The sequence below is a fragment of the Coregonus clupeaformis genome, chromosome 12, assembly GCF_020615455.1.
Source record: "Coregonus clupeaformis isolate EN_2021a chromosome 12, ASM2061545v1, whole genome shotgun sequence".
NCBI lineage: Eukaryota > Metazoa > Chordata > Actinopteri > Salmoniformes > Salmonidae > Coregonus > Coregonus clupeaformis.
In genome coordinates, this window is record NC_059203.1 from 24,134,761 (window position 1) to 24,155,390 (window position 20,630).

The following is a 20,630-nucleotide window of genomic DNA, read 5'->3' on the forward strand; positions in this document are numbered from 1 at the left end:
CGCAGCAGTAATATCCAGGAGGAACCCTGCTTGTATATCGTGGTAAAACTTTAACCAATGTACCCAGACGGATCAAAGTCTATATCCTTGGCTGTGTGTGTGTGTGTGTGTGTTATCGGTGAAGTATAAATCCAATGTAAAGCCTGTCAAGCGTATGTCTGTCTGTTTGTATACTGTAAGCATTGTCATGTCAAGACCCACAGAAGAGCCTACAATTAGATTGTAGATTTAGTGACAATATCAGTGATACTGTATGTAGTGGTTCAGGGCACATTTTCCCTGTTCAGTTTGTTTCCTTCAGCAGCGTGTCCTGTAAAATGAATTAGTCACCTTACTTCATGAGAACTATTACAGAAATGCCACCCCCGTGCTTCACGGTTGGGATGGTGTTCTTCGGCTTGCAAGCACTCCCTTTTTCCTCCAAACATAACGATGGTCATTATGGCCAAACAGTTCTATTTTTGTTTCATCAGACCAGAGGACATATCTCCAAAAAGTATGATCTTTGTCCCCATGTGCAGTTGCAAACCATAGTCTGGCTTTTGTATGGCGGTTTTGGAGCAGCGGCTTCTTCCTTACTGAGCGGTTTTTCAGGTTATGTCGATATAGGACTCGTTTTACTGTGGATATAGATATTGTGAGGGGAAAAAGTATTTGATCCCCTGCTGATTTTGTACGTTTGCCCACTGACAAAGAAATGATCAGTCTATAATTGTAATGGTGGGTTTATTTGAACAGTGAGAGACAGAATAACAACAAAACAATCCAGAAAAACGCATGTCAAAAATGTTATAAATTGATTTGCATTATAATGAGGGAAATAAGTAATTGACCCCTCTGCAAAACATGACTTAGTACTTGGTGGCAAAACCCTTGTTGGCAATCACAGAGGTCAGACGTTTCTTGTAGTTGGCCACCAGGTTTGCACACATCTCAGGAGGGATTTTGTCCCACTCCTCTTTGCAGATCTTCTCCAAGTCATTAAGGTTTCGAGGCTGACGTTTGGCAACTCGAACCTTCAGCTCCCTCCACAGATTTTCTATGGGATTAAGGTCTGGAGACTGGCTAGGCCACTCCAGGACCTTAATGTGCTTCTTCTTGAGCCACTCCTTTGTTGCCTTGGCCGTGTGTTTTGGGTCATTGTCATGCTGGAATACCCATCCACGACCCATTTTCAATGCCCTGGCTGAGGGAAGGAGGTTCTCACCCAAGATTTGATGGTACATGGCCCCGTCCATCGTCCCTTTGATGCGGTGAAGTTATCCTGTCCACCCCCCAAAAAAAAAGCAGTGACATTAAACCAATGGTAATAGACAAGGCAACGCAGCAGTAATATCCAGGAGGAACCCTGCTTGTATATCGTGGTAAAACTTTTACCAATGTACCCAGACGGATCAAAGTCTATATCCTTGGCTGTGTGTGTGTGTGTGTGTGTGTGTTATCGGTGAAGTATAAATCCAATGTAAAGCCTGTCAAGCGTATGTCTGTCTGTTTGTATACTGTAAGCATTGTCATGTCAAGACCCACAGAAGAGCCTACAATTAGATTGTAGATTTAGTGACAATATCAGTGATACTGTATGTAGTGGTTCAGGGCACATTTTCCCTGTTCAGTTTGTTTCCTTCAGCAGCGTGTCCTGTAAAATGAATTAGTCACCTTACTTCATGAGAACTATTACAGAAATGCATTCCTGGAATGCTTAATAGCTTTTCCCTGGTGGGGCTGATACACGCATAACTTTTAAGATCATATAATACATAGATGATAAAATTATGGTTAGTTGTAAATAGAGAATGTTTTATGTCCATGTTATGAACATGGTGACCCACTTGGTAACAACAACCTCCCAGACCCACCCAGTGCAAACAGCCTTCGACCTCACAGTGTAGACGGAAGTAAGAGAGTGAAAACTGAAAGCAAATACAGGCACACAAGAGGCCTGTGTGTGTACAGTTGAAGTTGGAAGTTTACATACACCTTAGCCAAATACATTTAAACTCAGTTTTTCACAATTCCTGACATTTAATCCTAGTAAAAATACCCTGTCTTAGGTCAGTTAGGATCACCACTTTATTTTAAGAATGTGAAATGTCAGAATAATAGTAGAGAGAATGATTTATTTAACTTTTATTTATTTCATCACATTCCCAGTGGGTCAGAAGTTTACATACACTCAATTAGTATTTGGTAGCATTTCCATTAAATTGTTTAACTTGGGTCAAACGTTTCGGGTAGCCTTCCACAAGCTTCCCACAATAAATTGGGTGAATTATGGCCCATTCCTCCTGACAGAGCTGGTGTAACTGAGTCAGGTTTGTAGGCCTCCTTGCTCGCACATGCTTTTTCAGTTCTGCCCACTAATTTTCTATAGGTTTGAGGTCAAGGCTTTGTGATGGCCACTCCAATACCTTGACTTTGTTGTCCTTAAGCCATTTTGCCACAACTTTGGAAGTATGCTTGTGGGTCATTGTCCATTTGGAAGACCCATTTGCGATCAAGCTTTAACTTCCTGACTGATGTCTTGAGATGTTGCTTCAATATATCCACATAAATGTCCTTCTTCATGATACCATCTATTTTGTGAAGTGCACCAGTCCCTCCTGCAGCAAAGCACCCTCACAGCATGATTCTGCCACCCCCGTGCTTCACGGTTGGGATGGTGTTCTTCGGCTTGCAAGCACTCCCTTTTTCCTCCAAACATAACGATGGTCATTATGGCCAAACAGTTCTATTTTTGTTTCATCAGACCAGAGGACATATCTCCAAAAAGTATGATCTTTGTCCCCATGTGCAGTTGCAAACCATAGTCTGGCTTTTGTATGGCGGTTTTGGAGCAGCGGCTTCTTCCTTACTGAGCGGTTTTTCAGGTTATGTCGATATAGGACTCGTTTTACTGTGGATATAGATATTGTGAGGGAAAAAAGTATTTGATCCCCTGCTGATTTTGTACGTTTGCCCACTGACAAAGAAATGATCAGTCTATAATTTTAATGGTGGGTTTATTTGAACAGTGAGAGACAGAATAACAACAAAAAAATCCAGAAAAACGCATGTCAAAAATGTTATAAATTGATTTGCATTTTAATGAGGGAAATAAGTATTTGACCCCCTCTCAATCAGAAAGATTTCTGGCTCCCAGGTGTCTTTTATACAGGTAACGAGCTGAGATTAAGAGCACACTCTTAAAGGGAGTGCTCCTAATCTCAGCTTGTTACCTGTATAAAAGACACCTGTCCACAGAAGCAATCAATCAATCAGATTACAAACTCTCCACCATGGCCAAGACCAAAGTGCTCTCCAAGGATGTCAGGGACAAGATTGTAGACCTACACAAGGCTGGAATGGGCTACAAGACCATCACCAAGCAGCTTGGTGAGAAGGTGACAACAGTTGGTGCGATTATTCGCAAATGGAAGAAACACAAAAGACCTGTCAATCTCCCTCGGCCTGGGGCTCCATGCAAGATCTCACCTCGTGGAGTTGCAATGATCATGAGAACGGTGAGGAATCAGCCCAGAACTACATGGGAGGATCTTGTCAATGATCTCAAGGCAGCTGGGACCATAGTTACCAAGAAAACAATTGGTAACACACTACGCCGTGAAGGACTGAAATCCTGCAGCGCCTGCAAGGTCCCCCTGCTCAAGAAAGAACATATACAGGCCCGTCTGAAGTTTGCCAATGAACATCTGAATGATTCAGAGGAGAACTGGGTGAAAGTGTTGTGGTCAGATGAGACCAAAATGGAGCTCTTTGGCATCAACTCAACTCACCGTGTTTGGAGGAGGAGGAATGCTGCCTATGACCCCAAGAACACCATCCCCACCGTCAAACATGGAGGTGGAAACATTATGCTTTGGGGGTGTTTTTCTGCTAAGGGGACAGGATAACTTCACCGCATCAAAGGGACGATGGACGGGGCCATGTACCATCAAATCTTGGGTGAGAACCTCCTTCCCTCAGCCAGGGCATTGAAAATGGGTCGTGGATGGGTATTCCAGCATGACAATGACCCAAAACACACGGCCAAGGCAACAAAGGAGTGGCTCAAGAAGAAGCACATTAAGGTCCTGGAGTGGCCTAGCCAGTCTCCAGACCTTAATCCCATAGAAAATCTGTGGAGGGAGCTGAAGGTTCGAGTTGCCAAACGTCAGCCTCGAAACCTTAATGACTTGGAGAAGATCTGCAAAGAGGAGTGGGACAAAATCCCTCCTGAGATGTGTGCAAACCTGGTGGCCAACTACAAGAAACGTCTGACCTCTGTGATTGCCAACAAGGGTTTTGCCACCAAGTACTAAGTCATGTTTTGCAGAGGGGTCAATTACTTATTTCCCTCATTAAAATGCAAATCAATTTATAACATTTTTGACATGCGTTTTTCTGGATTGTTTTGTTGTTATTCTGTCTCTTACTGTTCAAATAAACCTACCATTAAAATTATAGACTGATCATGTCTTTGTCAGTGGGCAAACGTACAAAATCAGCAGGGGATCAAATACTTTTTTCCCTCACTGTACTTTTGTACCTGTTTCCTCCAGCATCTTCACAAGGTCCTTTGCTGTTGTTCTGGGATTGATTTGCACTTTTCGCACCAAAGTACGTTCATCTCTAGGAGACGGAACGCGTCTCCTTCCTGAGCGTTATGACGGCTGCGTGGTCCTATGGTGTTTATACTTGCGTACTATTGTTTGTACAGATGAACGTGGTACCTTCAGGCATTTGTAAATTGCTCCCAAGGATCAACCAGACTTGTGGAGGTCTACAATTTTGTTTGATTGGGTGATTCCTTTTGATTTTCCCATGATGTCAAGCATAGAGGCACTGAGTTTGAAGGTAGGCCTTGAAATACATCCACAGGTACACCTCCAATTGACTCAAATTATGTATATTAGCCTATCAGAAGCTTCTAAAGCCATGACATCACTTTCTGGAATTTTCCAAGCTGTTTAAAGGCACAGTCAACTTAGTGTATGTAAACTTCTGACCCACTGGAATTGTGATATAGTGAATTATAAGTGAAATAATCTGTCTGTAAACAATTGTTGGAAAAATTACTTGTGTCATGCACAAAGTAGATGTCCTAACCGACTTGCCAAAACTATAGTTTGTTAACAAGAAATTTGTGGAGTGGTTGAAAATTAGTTTTAATTACGGCAACCTTAGTGTATGTAAACTTCTGACTTCAACTGTATGTTTGTGTGTGTGTGTGAGTGTGTGTGTGAGTGTATGTGTGTGTGTGTGTGTGTGTGTGTGTGTGTGTGTGTGTGTGTGTGTGTGTGTGAGTGAGTGGGTGTGCATGTGTGTGTGGGTGGGTTCGTGTGTGGGTGGGTTTGTAAGAGAGAGTGTGTTTGTGTGTGTGTGTGTGTGTGTGCGCATACAGTATGTGTGTGTGTGTGTGTGTGTGTGTGTGTGTGTGCCAATGTGTGTGTGCATGGGTGCGTGTGTGTGTGTGAGAGAGAGTGTGCATGTGTGTTCATGGTGCCAATTATGTTTTGTTCTACAGTATATTGATCCTTAGCTTGAGTTTAGTCACAAAGACAGTATTTATTGAATGCAACACAAAAGTTGTCAAACTGTTCAAAAAAGGATACATTTATTCAACAATGAATATGTAACAGGAGATTTTAGCTGTGTTATTATGTGAACTCATAGAACTCTATAAAGAAACCTCAGTCTTTATTGTTGCTCTTCCTAATTCTAGAACAGAATTACTGTATGTATAGTGTTCAGCTAGAGTTGTGTGACGGTGAAGTCAGCTAGCTCCCCCTGTAGGGCAGACTGAAGAGGCAGCAACCAGCATACCACGGTGGGGGCAGAGCGAACACTGAGATCCACAGCAGAGCTCCTGCAACACACACACACACACACACACAATCCACAACACGGTTCTTAATATAATAGCGTATACAGAATACTCCAGTTTCCCTAAATATTCTCACAGAACCATACAATCAAACATAATCACCTAAATATAAACTCATTAAATACACTAAATACACATTATTGCTATAGATACACAGTATTAAAACACACAACCTATGAACAGTCAGATCACTATACATGCAGTTTGTTTCTAATAGACAGTTGAACTTACCTGGAGACTTCTACTTCTTTGTCCTGAATCTTCAGTTTCATTGTTGTTCCCTGGACCTCCTCATAGGCAACAGGTGGACGGGCTGTAACACACAGTACAAATACTGTCACTATGAATCAAATGGACAGTATGAGGAGGTGGTCCTCAATTTGTAGCTCAGTTTGTAGATTGTGCTTGCAATGCCAGAATTGAGGGTTTGATTACAGGGACCACCCATACGTAAAATGTATGCATGCATGACTAAGTCGCTTTGGATAAAAGTGTCTGCTAAATAGCATATATTATCATATATTATACTGTGTCATTAACTACCGTATTTTCATCAATTTAGTGAGCATCCATGGTGGGAATTCTTTAGGGCACATTTCCTAGTTACAGTACTTGTCAACTTTAAGTGGAGACTCCCATGGATGTCTTCTAGAACCCCTTCTGTTTTGTTTTGATGGTCCGAGGGATTTTCTTTGTTAGTTCCCTTTTTGTAAGTGACATTTTGAGTTTGTCAATCAAAACAAAAATTGTTTTCAAAAGTGTCTCATAACAAAATGTAGATGTTATGACTACAACATAGGGATATGAAGTGGAATGTAGTCCTAACTGATAATGTTTCACTCACCCACGATCCCAATAATGTTGTCTCCCGTTGGGCGCTGCATCAGGACGGGCCACAGAAACTTGATTCCATTCCTCTCATAGAGCATGATGATGATCCGTGTTGACCCTATGGTGATGTCCATCTCCTTGTCCCGTAGGATCAGAGACACACTGCAGGAAGTGACATAACAAGGATCAGATGTATCAATTAAATTGGCTATAAAAGAGGACATGTCTATTTTGACCAGATGTATAAATGTAGATTGGCAACTTAAGTAATATACACTGAATGTACAAAACATTAGGAACAACTGCTCTTTTCATGACATAGACTGACCAGATTAATCTAGGTGAAAGCTATGATCCATTATTGATGTCACTTGTTAAGTCCACTTCAATCAGTGTAGATGAAGGGGAGGAGACAGGTTAAATAAGGATTTTTAAGCCTTGAGACAATTGAGACATGGATTGTGTATGTGTGCCATTCAGAGGGTGAATGGGCAAGACAAAATATTTAGGTGGGGGGGTACCATAAAACTCAATAATAGGAAGGTGTTCCAAATGTAGAGGTCTTTACATTTACATTTCTGTCATTTAGCAGACGCTCTTATCCAGAGCGACTTACAGGAGCAATTAGGGTTAAGTGCCTTGCTCAAGGGCACATCGACAGATTTTTCACCTAGTCGGCTCGGGGATTAGAACCAGCGACCTTTCGGTTACTGGCACAACGCTCTTAACCACTAAGCTACCAGTCTTTACTTCTCCATACAATACTTATGTTCCCAACATTAAATACCTGAGGCCTAAACCAGACTGAACACTACACTCACTATTGTCTCACTTCACTTGGTTTAACCAGGCTATAATTAAAACATCTTGCACTGCACAAAAAGCTAAAACTTTTAGCAGAAAGTCTGTGATTCAGCACCTGTCTGTTTCGTGGTTGATGTTAAGGCTCCAGGAGAAATATGTTGCATTCTGTCCATCCTTGAAGGTGATGAGAGTGGTGTCTAACCCAATATGTTGATCACTTTTGTAGTGGATCACAACCTTCTGGTAGCCTGTGCTAGCTGATTGTCCAAGCTGACCGTTTATGGACAACTCTGGGAAAAGATGGACACCATTCATTCATTCATTCAAAGATGTTTGAGGAGTGAGTTGAAGATGTGGACAGGTCAAGGAATTAATTAATTTATGAATGAATGAAGGAAGGAAGGAAGGCATTGAAGAACATTTGAATTGAGGTCAAGTCACCATTGTTGGGGTCCTTTAGGAGTCTGAGCGAGAGAGCCACAGGGATGTCATAGCACAGTGGCAGGGCCTGACCCTCAGCTGGCAACAGGAACCTCAGGGGAGGACTCACTGAGAGAGAGAGAGAGAGAGAGAGAGTGAGAGAGAGAGAGAGAGAGAGGGACAGAGAGAGAGAGAAAGAGAGAGAGAGGAATAGAGAGAGAGAGAAAGAGAGAGAGAGGGAGAAGGACAGAGATATGATGCAGAGGGGAGAGAGAGATAAGGATAATTAGTTTATGAAAAAACAGCAATAATCGTTGAGAACATCTTAATCACACAAAAAATAAATGTTGAGAGCGACATAAATATTCCTTCATATCCTTCATCATAGCCCGGACCAAGGAGGCCACTAAGCACATCCGCTTCATGGAAGACTGATCAAGACTGTCAAGTTCTACTGTGCGTCCTTTCTTTTCTGAATCCTTTTCTTCCCTAAGAGATTATTGAAATGTCGGCCATTTTGTCATTTCTAAATAGGATGAGGTTTTTGTTATACTGTTCATGAGAGTGGTACAAGTAGAGAGAAGCCATGGTTTTAAAATGGATTTCAATAAGTCATGGTAACGTTGTTTATTTTTTAAACAGCCATTCTGTCCAATGTAGTTTCAGTTCCACTAACTGGAAGGTTATGTATGGTGGCCCCGTGTAGCTCAGTTGGTAGAGCATGGCGCTTGCAATGCCAGGGTTGTGGGTTCGATTCCCACGGGGGGCCAGTATGAAAATGTATGCACTCACTAACTGTAAGTTGCTCTGGATAAGAGCGTCTGCTCAATGACTCAAAATGTAAATGTATATTGCAGTACTAGTTGTAGCTGTAGGTTGTAGTTTAAATTGAGTGAGTTGGTAGATTTCACTTTCAGTTGGAAGTGTAACATGAGAGAACATTTACAAAGAATCCTATACACAGTCAGAACATTTACATAAAGAATCCAACACACACAGCCATAGCCAGATGGCCAGCCAGGCACACACACACACACACACACATACTGTATAGTCAACCAGTTAGTCAGTGAGGGCATTTAAACAGGCAGGGCTCTACACACAGTCAGACAGTACAAAAAATATCAAACAATGATTTTATAAAATGTGGAAGAATTACCCAGTTTATAGGCAGAATATGACATCTGCTCATCCTCAGCAGCATGCAGCATGCCTATGACAAAAGACATCACACATTGAGCACACCTAAACTGATGTTCAACAAGTGGAGCTATGATGTAGGGGAAAGATACAGTAGTCACTTGCCTCCTCCTCCTCCTCCTCCTACTCCTGCTCCTCCTCTCCTTGCTCCACCTCCTCCTGCTCCTGCTCCTACTCCACCTCCCACACTTCTTCCTCCTCCCATTGTCTGAGCGTGTCCTGTAAAGCAGGTAAGAGGCAGCAGTAGTTGTAAAACTCATCACAGAATTGTGTAGAATTGGTCTGAATTCAATCATTGCAGAATGTTTTTTAGTTTTTTATTGCACTACACTCTCACAGCGGTTAGACTTCATTTTGACGGGGGAAGAACCAGCTAGGGAAAGACAGAAGGAAAGTTAATTGGCTTAATAGTGTTTGGGCAATGCATTAATATAACATATCTCTACTGTTGTTGGCATTCCTTTTGATTTGAATGTTTTCCCTTTATTCTTTCTCTCCTTTGTTTTTGTTTGTAAAATGTGTTGTGACCATTTCTTTTTGTAAAATCACGCTTTTTGATTTGATTTTAATCATTGCATATACCTGTACTAATATAAACCTGATCACACTGATCATGATGCTATTTATTTATACTGGTTTCAGTGTTTGTATACACTGAGTGTACAAAACATTCCATGACATAGACTGACCAGGGGAATCCAGGTGAAAGCTATGATCCCTTATTGATGTCACATGTTAAATCCACTTCAATCAGTGTAGATGAAGGGGAGGAGACAGTTTAAAGAAAGATTTCTAAGGATGTGTGCCATTCAGAGGGTCAATAGGCAAGACAAAATATTTAAGTGCCTTTGAACGGGGTATGGTAGTAGGTGCCAGGCGCAACTAGAAATACTGCTGGGTTTTTCAAGTTCAACAGTTTCCTGTGTGTATCAAGGATGGTTCACCACCCAAAGGACATCCAGCCAACTTGACACAACTGTAGGAAGCATTGGAGTCAACATGGGCTAGCATCCCTGTGGAACGCCTTCGACACCTTATACAGTTCATGCCCCGGCGAATTGAGGCGGTTCTGAGGGCAACTCAATATTAGGAAGGCATTCTAATGCCTTATTATGGAACCCCTACCTGTCCCAGACCTGCTGTTTTCAACTCTTAATGATCGGCTATGAAAAGCCAACTGAGATTTATTCCTGATTATTATTTGACCATGCTTGTCACTTATGAACATTTTTGAACATCTTGGCATGGTTCTGTTATAATCTTCACCCGGCACAGCCAGAAGAGGACTGGCCACCCCTCATAGCCTGGTTCCTCTCTAGGTTTCTTCCTAGGTTTTCGCCTTTCTAGGGAGTTTTTCCTAGCCACCGTGCTTCTACACCTGCATTACTAGCTGTTTGGGGTTTTAGGCTGGGTTTCTGTACAGCACTTCGAGATATTAGCTGATGTAAGAAGGGCTATATAAAATAAAATTGATTGATGATTGATTGATTGATTCTTAATGTTTTGTAGACTCAGTGTATATAAAACACAGGAAATTCACATTTTTGACTGCGCTGGGCCTTCATGGTAAAAATAATAATAATCATAGTACATACTCTGCTGTTCTATCATGTGTGCAATGATGATTGTGGAGTGTTTGTTGTTTGAAGTAACATCTTTGTTGTTGTAATATCGCAAACGGACATGGCAGTTTCACCACTATGGATTCCAGCTTCAAGATGAATGTCAACGCCGTTTACATCACTGTCAATATCTGTGTGTTTGAATTATAGACTTCCGGGATCTTGCATGCGACACCTTGGAATGCAGAGTTTGTTTTTCGCCAGGCATTACTGGAACCATGTAGTCCAAAAATGTATACTTTTGAATCATCTGTCCATAGAATGTTCTTCCAAGAGTCTTGATGATCATCCAGGTGCTTTTTGGCAAACTTGAGTCAACTTTTTGGACGAGATGGGTCCCATTATGCTTGGCGAAAACCAAACACTGCATTCCACAGTAAGAACATCATACCAAAGGGCAAGCATGGTGGTGGTGGTGTGATGGTTTGGGGATGCTTTGCTGCCTCAGGACCTGGACGACTTGACTTAATAGAAGGAACCATGAATTCTGCTCTGTATCAGAGAATTCTACAGGAGAATGTCAGACCATCCGTCTGTGAGCTGAAGCTGAAGCGCAGCTGGGTCATGCAGCAAGACAATGATCCAAAACACACAATCAAGTCTACATGAAAATTGCTAAAACGCAACAAATTGGAAGTTTTGGAATGGCCTAGTCAAAGTCCAGACCTAATCCCAATTGAGATGTTGTGGCAGGACTTGAAACGAGCAGTTCATGCTTGAAAACCCACACGTCACTGAGTTAAAGCAGTTCTGCATGGAAGAGTGTGCCAAAATTCCTCCACAGCGACGTGAGAGACTGATCAACAACTACAGGAAGCATTTGGTTGGAGTCATTGCAGCTAAAGGTGGCACAACCAGTTATTGAGTGTAAGGGGGCAATTACTTTTTCACACAGGGGAATTGGGTGTTGCATAACTTTGTTTATGAAATAAATGAAATAAATATGTAATTGTTGTGTTATTTGTTCACTTATGTTCCCTTTATCTAATATTAGGTTTTGGTTGAATATCTGATAACATTCAGCATCACAAATATGCACAAGTAGAGAAAATTAGAAAGGGGGCAAATACTTTTTCATAGCACTGTATAATATCATACACAATTATAGATTTTTTTCCATCCCTGATGTTTTCCTGGGCTTTACTATAGCTCTCAGATGCATTTCAGACACTTCAAAACATATTTCCTTTTGATCAATTTTTTTGCCATGTATGTACAGTACAGTATGGACTAATAGAAGTAAGGGTTGAAAAATTTCCCAAAATTCCCTGGTTTTCCGGAAATCCTAAAGTGAATATCCCAGCGAAGATTGAAGATTAAAATTAGGGGTAGGGTATTTGTTTTACATTTACATTTAAGTCATTTAGCAGACGCTGTTATCCAGAGCGACTTACAAATTGGTGCATTCAACTTAGGATAGCCAGTGGGACAACGACATCTTGATCACAGTACATTTACATTTACGTTTTAGTCATTTAGCAGACGCTCTTATCCAGAGCGACTTACAGTTAGTGAATACATTTTTATTTATTTTTATACTGGCCCCCCGTGGGAATCGAACCCACAACCCTGGCGTTGCAAACGCCATGCTCTATCAACTGAGCTACATCCCTGCCGGCCATTCCCTCCCCTACCCTGGACGACGCTGGGCCAATTGTGCGCCGCCCATGGGTCTCCCGGTCGCGGCCGGCTGCGACAGAGCCAGTATGTAGACTTCTTCAAACAAGCAGCTGTGAGCAAAGTCAGTGCAATCAGGGACAACTACATCTCGATCACAATAAGTACATTTCTTTAAACAAGTCAGTGCTAGCAGGTGAAATAAGTCAGGTTTTAGTTTAGACAAAAGACAGTGGTAGTAAAGTGGGGGTAGAAGGATTACTAATACTATTCCAGGTATTCCTTAAAGAGGTAGGGTTACAAGTGTCTCTGAAGGTGGTCAGTGACTCCGCTGTCCTGGCATCGTGGGGGAGCTTGTTCCACCATTGGGGTGCCAGAGCAGCGAATAGCTTTGACTGGACTGAGCGGGAACTGTGCTTCCGTAGAGGTAGGGGGGCTAGCAGGCCAGAGGTGGATGAACGTAGTGCCCTCGTTTGGGTGTAGGGTCTGATCAGAGCCTGAAGGTAAGGAGGTGCCGTTCCCCTCACAGCTCCGTAGGCAAGCACCATGGTTTTGTAGTAGATGCGAGCTTCAACTGGAAGCCAGTGGAGTGTGCGGAGGAGTGGGGTGACGTGAGAGAACTTGGGAAGGTTGAACACCAGATGGGCTGCAGCATTCTGGATAAGTTGCAGGGGTTTAATGGCACAAGCAGGGAGCCCAGCCAACAGCGAGTTGCAGTAATCCAGACGGGAGATGACAAGTGCCTGGATTAGGACCTGTGCCGCTTTCTGTGTAAGGTAGGGTCGTACTCGGTCGAGCCTCCGTGACACAGAGAAGAGCAGTCTCAGTTGAATGACCAGTCTTGAAACCTGACTGGTTAGGATCAAGAAGGTAATTCTGAGAGAGATAGCAGGAGAGTTGGCTAGAGACGGCACGCTCAAGAGTTTTGGAGAGAAAAGAAAGAAGGGATACTGGTCTGTAGTTGTTGACATCGGAGGGATCGAGAGTAGGTTTTTTGAGGAGGGGTGCAACTCTCGCCCTCTTGAAAATGGAAGGGACATAGCCAGCGTTCAAGGATGAGTTGATGAGCGAGGTGAAGTAATGGAAAAGGTCTCCGGAAATGGTCTGGAGAAGAGAGGAGGGGATAGGGTCAAGCAGGCAGGTTGTTGGGCGGCCGGCCGTCATAAGTCGCAAGATATCATCTGGAGAGAGAGGGGAGAAAGAAGTCAAAGCATAGGCTAGGGCAGTGTGAGCAGGACCAGCGTTGTCATTTGACTTAATAAATGAGGATCGGATGTCGTCAACCTTCTTTATAGTTTTACCACCATAATCTGGCAATGGCTGTGCAGGGTGCCCTGGTAAACAGAAAACATACAATATATATACAAAAGTATGTGGACACCCCTTCAAATTAGTGGATTTGGCTATTTTAGCCACACCCATTGCTGACAGGTGAAGAAAATCGAGCACACAGCCATGCGATCTCCATAGACAAACATTGTCAGTAGAATGGCCTGACTGAAGAGCTCAGGTACGTTCATAGGATGCCACCTTTCCAACAAGTCACTTTGTCAAATTTCTGCCCTGCTAGAGTTGCCTCGGTCAACTGTATGTGCTGTTATTGGGAAGTGGAAACGTCTAGGAGCAACAGCTCAGCCGCAAAGTGGTAGGCTACACAAGCTCACAGAACGGGACCGCCGAGTGCTGCAGCGTGTAGTGTGTAAAAATCGTCTGTCCTCGGTTGCAACACTCACTACTGAGTTCCAAACTGCCCCTGGAAGCAACATCAGCACAAGAACTGTTCTTCGGGAGCTTCATGAAATGGGTTTCCATGGCAGAGCAGCCGCACACAAGCCTAAGTCCACCATGCGCAATGCCAAGCGTCGGTTGAACCAACCGCCGCCATTGGAATCTGGAACAGTGGAAATGCGTTCTCTGGAGTGATGAATCACGCTTCACCATCTGGCAGTTCGACAGAAGAATCTGGGTTTGGCGGATGCCAGGAGAACGCTACCTGCCCAAATGCATAATGCCAACTGTAAAGTTTGATGGAGGAGGAATAATGGTCTGGGGCTGTTTTCCATGGTTCAGGCTAGGCGCCTTAGTTCCAGTGAAGGTATATCTTAATGCTACAGCATACAAGACATTCTAGACGATTCTGTGCTTCCAACTTTGTGGCAACAGTTTAAGGAAGGCCCTTTCCTGTTTCAGCATGACAATTCTCCCGTGCACAAAGCGAGATCCATACAGAAATGGTTTGTCGAGATCGGTGTGGAATAACTTGACTGGCCTGCACAGAGCCCTGACCTCAACCCCATCGAACACCTTTGGGATGAATTGGAACGCAAACTGCGAGCCAGGCCAAATCGCCCAACATCACTGCTCGACCTCACTAATGCTCTTGTGGCTGAATGGAAGCAAGTCCCCGCAGCAATGTTCCAACATCTAGTGGAAAGCCTTCCCAGAAGAGTGGAGGCTGTTATAGAAGCAAAAGGGGGACCAACTCCATATTAATGCCCATGATTTTGGAATGAGATGTTCGACGAGAAGGTGTCCACACACTTTTGGTCATGTAGTGTATTTAAAGTCAATATACAGGTTTTAATATTAAGTTTATAGATTGACAGTCTTTGCTCTTTTATTTACTCCATTGACTCACACCATACAGTAATTGTCATTCACTGTTGTAGACAGTATGTGTTTGTATGCGTGCGCACATACGTGTGTGTGTGTATACCTATGGTGTGTGCATGAGTGTGGGTGTGCTTGTGTGCGTGCGTGTGAGTGTGTTGATGATGGTAGTTATGCTCACCGGGGAATCCAGGTTGGCCACTCATGAACTGGAAGCTTGACCCAGAGAAGCCTTGCCTGGATCCTGAGGGCTTCTCCCCCTCCTTGGGCTTGTGGGCCACCTGTGAGTCCTCTCCCTGGGGCTTGGTGACCACCATGGAGGTGAGAGTAGTCACGAAGCCATACTTCAGACAAAGATCCAGGGCCTCTTTCTTCACCTTCTCCTTTGCCTTCCCGCTTGACTGCACCCTTAAACACACACACACAAACACATGTATGATTTAAAAACAATAATACTTTTATTTGCATAAAACATTTACAAAATAGTATAAGATCATTTTTAACCTGGTTTGCAAAACCTTTATTGGGATAATCAAGTCGAGAATTAAAATTCTGTAAATTTGGCGGATAAAGTTTGAATGACACAATTACATGTGTACAACATGTAAAGACCTGCATCAATATCCTGAGAGATTTTCAGTTTCTAAAAGGACGTACAGTATTTGGGTGTTTTTGGAGCCTTTGTTCATGTTTTTTCAGTGTATCACTGGTTGGGGGTTCGTTAAAAAAAAAGTGAAATCATTTTTATTTTTTGGAGTGTCTAGACCCTTCTATAACATGCTATTTATATCAAAAATTGAGATTTGGTTGAAAAAAAGCTAAATTCTCCTTAAAGTGGTCCATCTCTGAAATCATGTTGTGCCACATCATCACAATAAGGTTCTCGTCAATGAGTTAGGGAATAAAAAACTATCACATTTCATAACACTTTTTAATTACCTGCACTCCTGATTGCCATATCAGCCAATATGGTATGGGCATAATTGTCTTGAACACCTCCATCCGTCTATATTGCATGAGAAAGTATATATTTTTTGGAACAAATTATTCAACTCAGTTTTTTCTTCAACTACCATCACGAAACACAATTTTCTACTCTACCCCATAGAATTAGGAATTAAAATACTAGAATGGACATGAATCTTCTTATGATGGGAGAAAGGTCAGCCATTTTGGTCAGGGAAATGGTCAACCATGGTTTGCCAGTGCTGTGATAAGATATTGTTTAAAATAATTAACTTGAAGATTTTATCTGCACTGTATGTTTTTTAGCTAGCTAGCCAGCCAGTTTTAGAGGAAATATTCCATAAATTGTTTAAATGCAACAGCTTTCCAAGAAAACAAAAATATAGACATTTATAGTCAGAAAGTATTTATACCCTTGACTTATTCCAAATTTTGTTGTGTTACAGCCTGAATTCAAAATTGATTAAATATATATATTTTCTCACCGATCTACACACGATACCCCATAATGACAAAGTGAAAACTATATATTGAAAATGAAATACAGAAATATCTCATTGATATATGTATTCACACCCCTGAGTCAATACTTTGTGCAAGCACCTTTGGCAGTGTTTACAGTTGTGAGTCTTTCTGGGTAAGTGTCTAAGAGCTTCCCACAGCTGGATTGTGCAATTATGCCCATTATTCTTTTTAAACTTCTTCAAGCTCTGTCAAATTGGTTGTTGATCATTGCTAGACAATTATTTTCAGGTCTTGCCATAGATTTTCAAGTAGATTTAAGTCAAAACTGTAACTCGGCCACTCAGGAATATTCAATGTCGTCTTGGTAAGCAACTCAAGCGTAGAGTTGGCCTTGTATTTTAGGTTATTGTCCTGCTGAAATGTGAATTAATCTCCCAGTGTTTGGTGGAAAGCAGACAGGTATTTCTCTAGGATTTTGCCTGTGCTTAGCTCTATTCCATTTCTTTTTTAATCCTGAAAAACTCCCCAGCATACCCATAACATGATGCAGCCACCACTATGCTTGAAAATATGGAGAGTGGTACTCAGTAATGTGTTGTATGCGCCATACTACTATGGTTGACCCTGAAAAAAAAAAAAACATTTCACTGTACCTATCCGGTGTATGTGACAATACAACAACAATAATTATTGTTAGAATTTTATTTTTACTTTTTTTGTGGATTTGCCCCAAAAATAACACTTTGTATTCAAGACAAAAAATGTATTGCTTTGCCACATTTTTTGCAATATTACTTTAGGGCCTTGTTGCAAACAGGATGCATGATTTGGAATATTTTTATTCTGTACAGGCTACCTTCTTTTCACTCTGTCAATTAGGTTAGGGACAGATCGAAATTTACTGGGGGGAGGGGCTTGTCCAACTCAAGGTGTCATACAAAAATATGCCCCCCCCCCCCAAAGTAAAATATATTTTCACATGATCCTCCCCTTATACAGTCAAATAAATTGAACACCCTCCCCCGTCATATAATTAATTCAAAATAATATTTACGACCAAAAATAACAATAACTGTAGTGACCCTGTGTTTATAAACGTGTATATCGATTTAGCCACTTCAGCATGCTTTCGTGGCACAGTCGATGCCACGCAGGGCTACGGGCCAGAAGTTTGGGGGTTCGCCGACCACCACAGACGAGCTCACTCTCTCTGCCTGTTTTATTACACTACGATCAGAGCCGGCTGCAGACAATGATCAGCTAGTGGGAAATCAGATTTTCAACATTTTGATTTCATATTTATAATTATATAAAATATATGCATCAAAGGCTTCTGTGCCAATGCACCACACAACCAATAAACAAAGCCGACTTCGGGCACTTCAATATCATGGTTTGCGTTTTCAACACCACAATAAATAGACTATTTCAATCTCGACAAGCAGAAAAACAGTGCATTCGGAAAGTATTCAGTCCCCTTGACTTTTTGCACATTTTGTGACGTTACAGCCTTATTCTAAAATTGATTAAATCGTTTTTTCCCTTCATCAATCTATATTCAATACCCCATAATGACAAAGCAAAAACACGTTTTTAGAAAAATGTGCAAATGTAAACAGCCTTATTATAATATTGATTAAATGATTTATTTTTCTCATCAATCTACACACAATACCCCATAATGACAAAGTGAAAACAGGTTTTTAGACATTTTTGCAAATTTAAATAAGTATTAAGACCCTTTGCTATGAGATCATCATTCTTAAATGAAAGAAGTTTGGAACCACCAAGACTCTTCCTAAAGCTGGCCGCCCGGCCAAACTGAGCAATCGGAGGAGAAGGGCCTTGGTCAGGGAGGTGACCAAGAACCCGATGGTCACTCTTACAGAGCTCCAGAGTTCCTCTGTGGAGATGGGAGAACCTTCCAGAAGGACAACCATCTCTGCAGCACTCCATCAATCAGGCCTTTATGGTAGAGTGGCCAGACGGAAGCCACTCCTCAGTAAAAGGCACATGACAGCCCAATTGGAGTTTGTCAAGAGGCACCTGAAGGACTCTTAGACCATGAGAAACAAGATTCTCTGGTATGATAAAACCAAGATTGAACTCTTTGGCCTGAATTCAAATGTCACGTCTGGGGGAAACCTGGCACGGTGAAGCATGGTGGTGGCAGTATCATGCTGTGGGGATGTTATTCAGCGGCAGGCACTGGGAGACTAGTCAGGAATGAGGGAAAGATGAACGGAGCAAATTATAGAGAGATCCTTGAAAAAAACCTGCTCCAGAGTAAAGGGTCTGAATACGTATGTAAATGTAATATTTCATTTTTTTATGTTTAATAAATGTGCACATTTTTCTAAAAACCTGTTTTTGCTTTGTCATTATGGGGTATTGAATATAGATTGATGAAGGGAAAAAACGATTTAATCAATTTTAGAATAAGGCTGTAACGTAACAAAATGTGGAAAAAGTCAAGGGGTCTGAATACTTTCCAAATGAACTGTACATCCCTCCCTACCTTGTACAGTGGGGAAAAAAAGTGTTTAGTCAGCCACCAATTGTGCAAGTTGTCACGGAATCAGCCGAGGCTGCTCCTCCTCCTTGCTCGGGCAGGTTTCGGCGTTCGTCGTCTCCGGAGTACTAGCTGCCACCGATCTATGTTTCGGTGTTTGACTTGTTTTGTCCTGATTGTGTACACCTGTTCCCCATTATGTTGTATTGTTTCCCCTATTTAACCCTCTGTCGTGCATTGTGTGTTGTGTGTTATTGTATTAGTCTTCGGCAGTGTTAGTGTGCGGGTTGTTTTCCTCCTTGTATGGAGATGGTTTTCTTCTCTGGTTACTTTCAAGTAAAGTACGTTTCCAGTAAGCTCTGTGTCCTGCGTTTGACTTCGCCTACCGCATTTCACCGTCGCCTTCTGACAGAATAACACACCTTCCGATGGAGTCAGCAGGATCGTCCGCGCTCAGGGGAGCACTGGAGGAGCGTGTAACCCAACAAGAGGCCGTGATCCAGCACCTGGGCACCACCATCCAAGGGGTGATGGACACCTTGAGGCGATGGGAGAGTGGAGGTTTGCCCACACCTCATCCTACGATACCACCACCATCAGCCATACCCATCGGTCCATCTCCGGAGTCCAGAGGGATTCGGCTCTCGCTCCCGAGGGCTTATGATGGCACCGCGGCCGGGTGTCAGGGTTTCCTACTCCAGGTTGAACTCTACCTAGCAACCATTCACCCGGCGCCCTCGGGATACGAGAGCGTGTCTGCCCTCATCTCCTGTCTGTCCGGCAAGGCGCTGGAATGGGCTAACGCCGAATGGGGTGGGATAGACGCCGCTACGGTCAGCTATGCGGAGTTCACCCGCCGCTTCCGGGCAGTATTCGATCATCCCCCAGAGGGTAAAGCGGCGGGTGAGCGTCTATTCCACCTTAGACAGGGGAGGAGGAGCGCGCAGGAGTTCGCGCTGGACTTCCGGACGCTAGCAGCCAACACGGGATGGAATGAGAGGGCCCTCATTGACCACTACAGATGCAGCCTGAGGGAGGACGTGCGTCAGGAATTAGCCTGCAGGGACACCAACCTCAGCTTTGACCAACTGGTGGACATGTCGATTCGCCTGGATACCCTGTTGGTTACCCGCGGACATCCGGATTCTCGGCCGTCCATTCCATCCCCCAGCACTTTCGAGCCGACCCCTATGGAGCTCGGGGGTGCTGGTGCTAGGGAGACCAGGAGGGAGACCAGGAGGGAGGCCGTCCCCTGCACCAACTGTGGCCGCAGAGGACACACTGCTGGTCGGTGCTGGGGAGGGCCTCCTAGGAATCAAGGCAGTGGGCGACGCACTGATGAGTCATTCCAGGTGAGTAGGCACCCAACTCACCCAGAGCTCTCTGCTGATCATATGTGTATTAAAGTGGTGTTTCCCGAGGTTTCTCCTCACTCCCAGCATAAGGCGCTAGTAGATTCAGGCGCAGCTGGGAATTTCATTGATCGCCAGTTCACCTATAAGTTAGGGATTCCTATCGTACCTGTTGATGTGCCCTTCCCCATTCATGCCCTAGATAGCCGCCGGTTGGGGTCTGGGTTGATTAGGGAGGTCACGGCGCCTCTCCGGATGAAAACGCAGGAGGGTCATGAGGAGATAGTACGTTTGTATTTGATTGATTCTCCTGCATTTCCCGTGGTGTTGGGGCTTCCCTGGTTAACCGCTCATGACCCCAACATTTC

The 20,630-nt window shown here is 43.1% G+C and overlaps 1 protein-coding gene across 2 annotated transcripts in view; it reads right to left on the bottom strand.

Moving 5' to 3' along the window:
- Positions 1-5,571: 5,571 nt before the first annotated feature.
- LOC121578068 (inter-alpha-trypsin inhibitor heavy chain H3) overlaps positions 5,572-20,630 on the bottom strand; it is a 46,732-nt gene continuing 31,673 nt past the window's right edge. For both annotated transcript variants that reach the window (XM_041892158.1, XM_041892157.1), the window contains 8 exons: positions 15,149-15,375; positions 9,224-9,337; positions 9,078-9,131; positions 7,940-8,047; positions 7,614-7,788; positions 6,708-6,856; positions 6,095-6,176; positions 5,572-5,845 (listed from right to left, as the gene is read on the bottom strand). In XM_041892158.1, the coding sequence (XP_041748092.1) occupies positions 5,731-5,845; positions 6,095-6,176; positions 6,708-6,856; positions 7,614-7,788; positions 7,940-8,047; positions 9,078-9,131; positions 9,224-9,337; positions 15,149-15,375 (1,024 nt within the window). In that variant the 3' untranslated portion in view covers positions 5,572-5,730. The remainder of the gene's footprint in view (positions 5,846-6,094; positions 6,177-6,707; positions 6,857-7,613; positions 7,789-7,939; positions 8,048-9,077; positions 9,132-9,223; positions 9,338-15,148; positions 15,376-20,630) is intronic.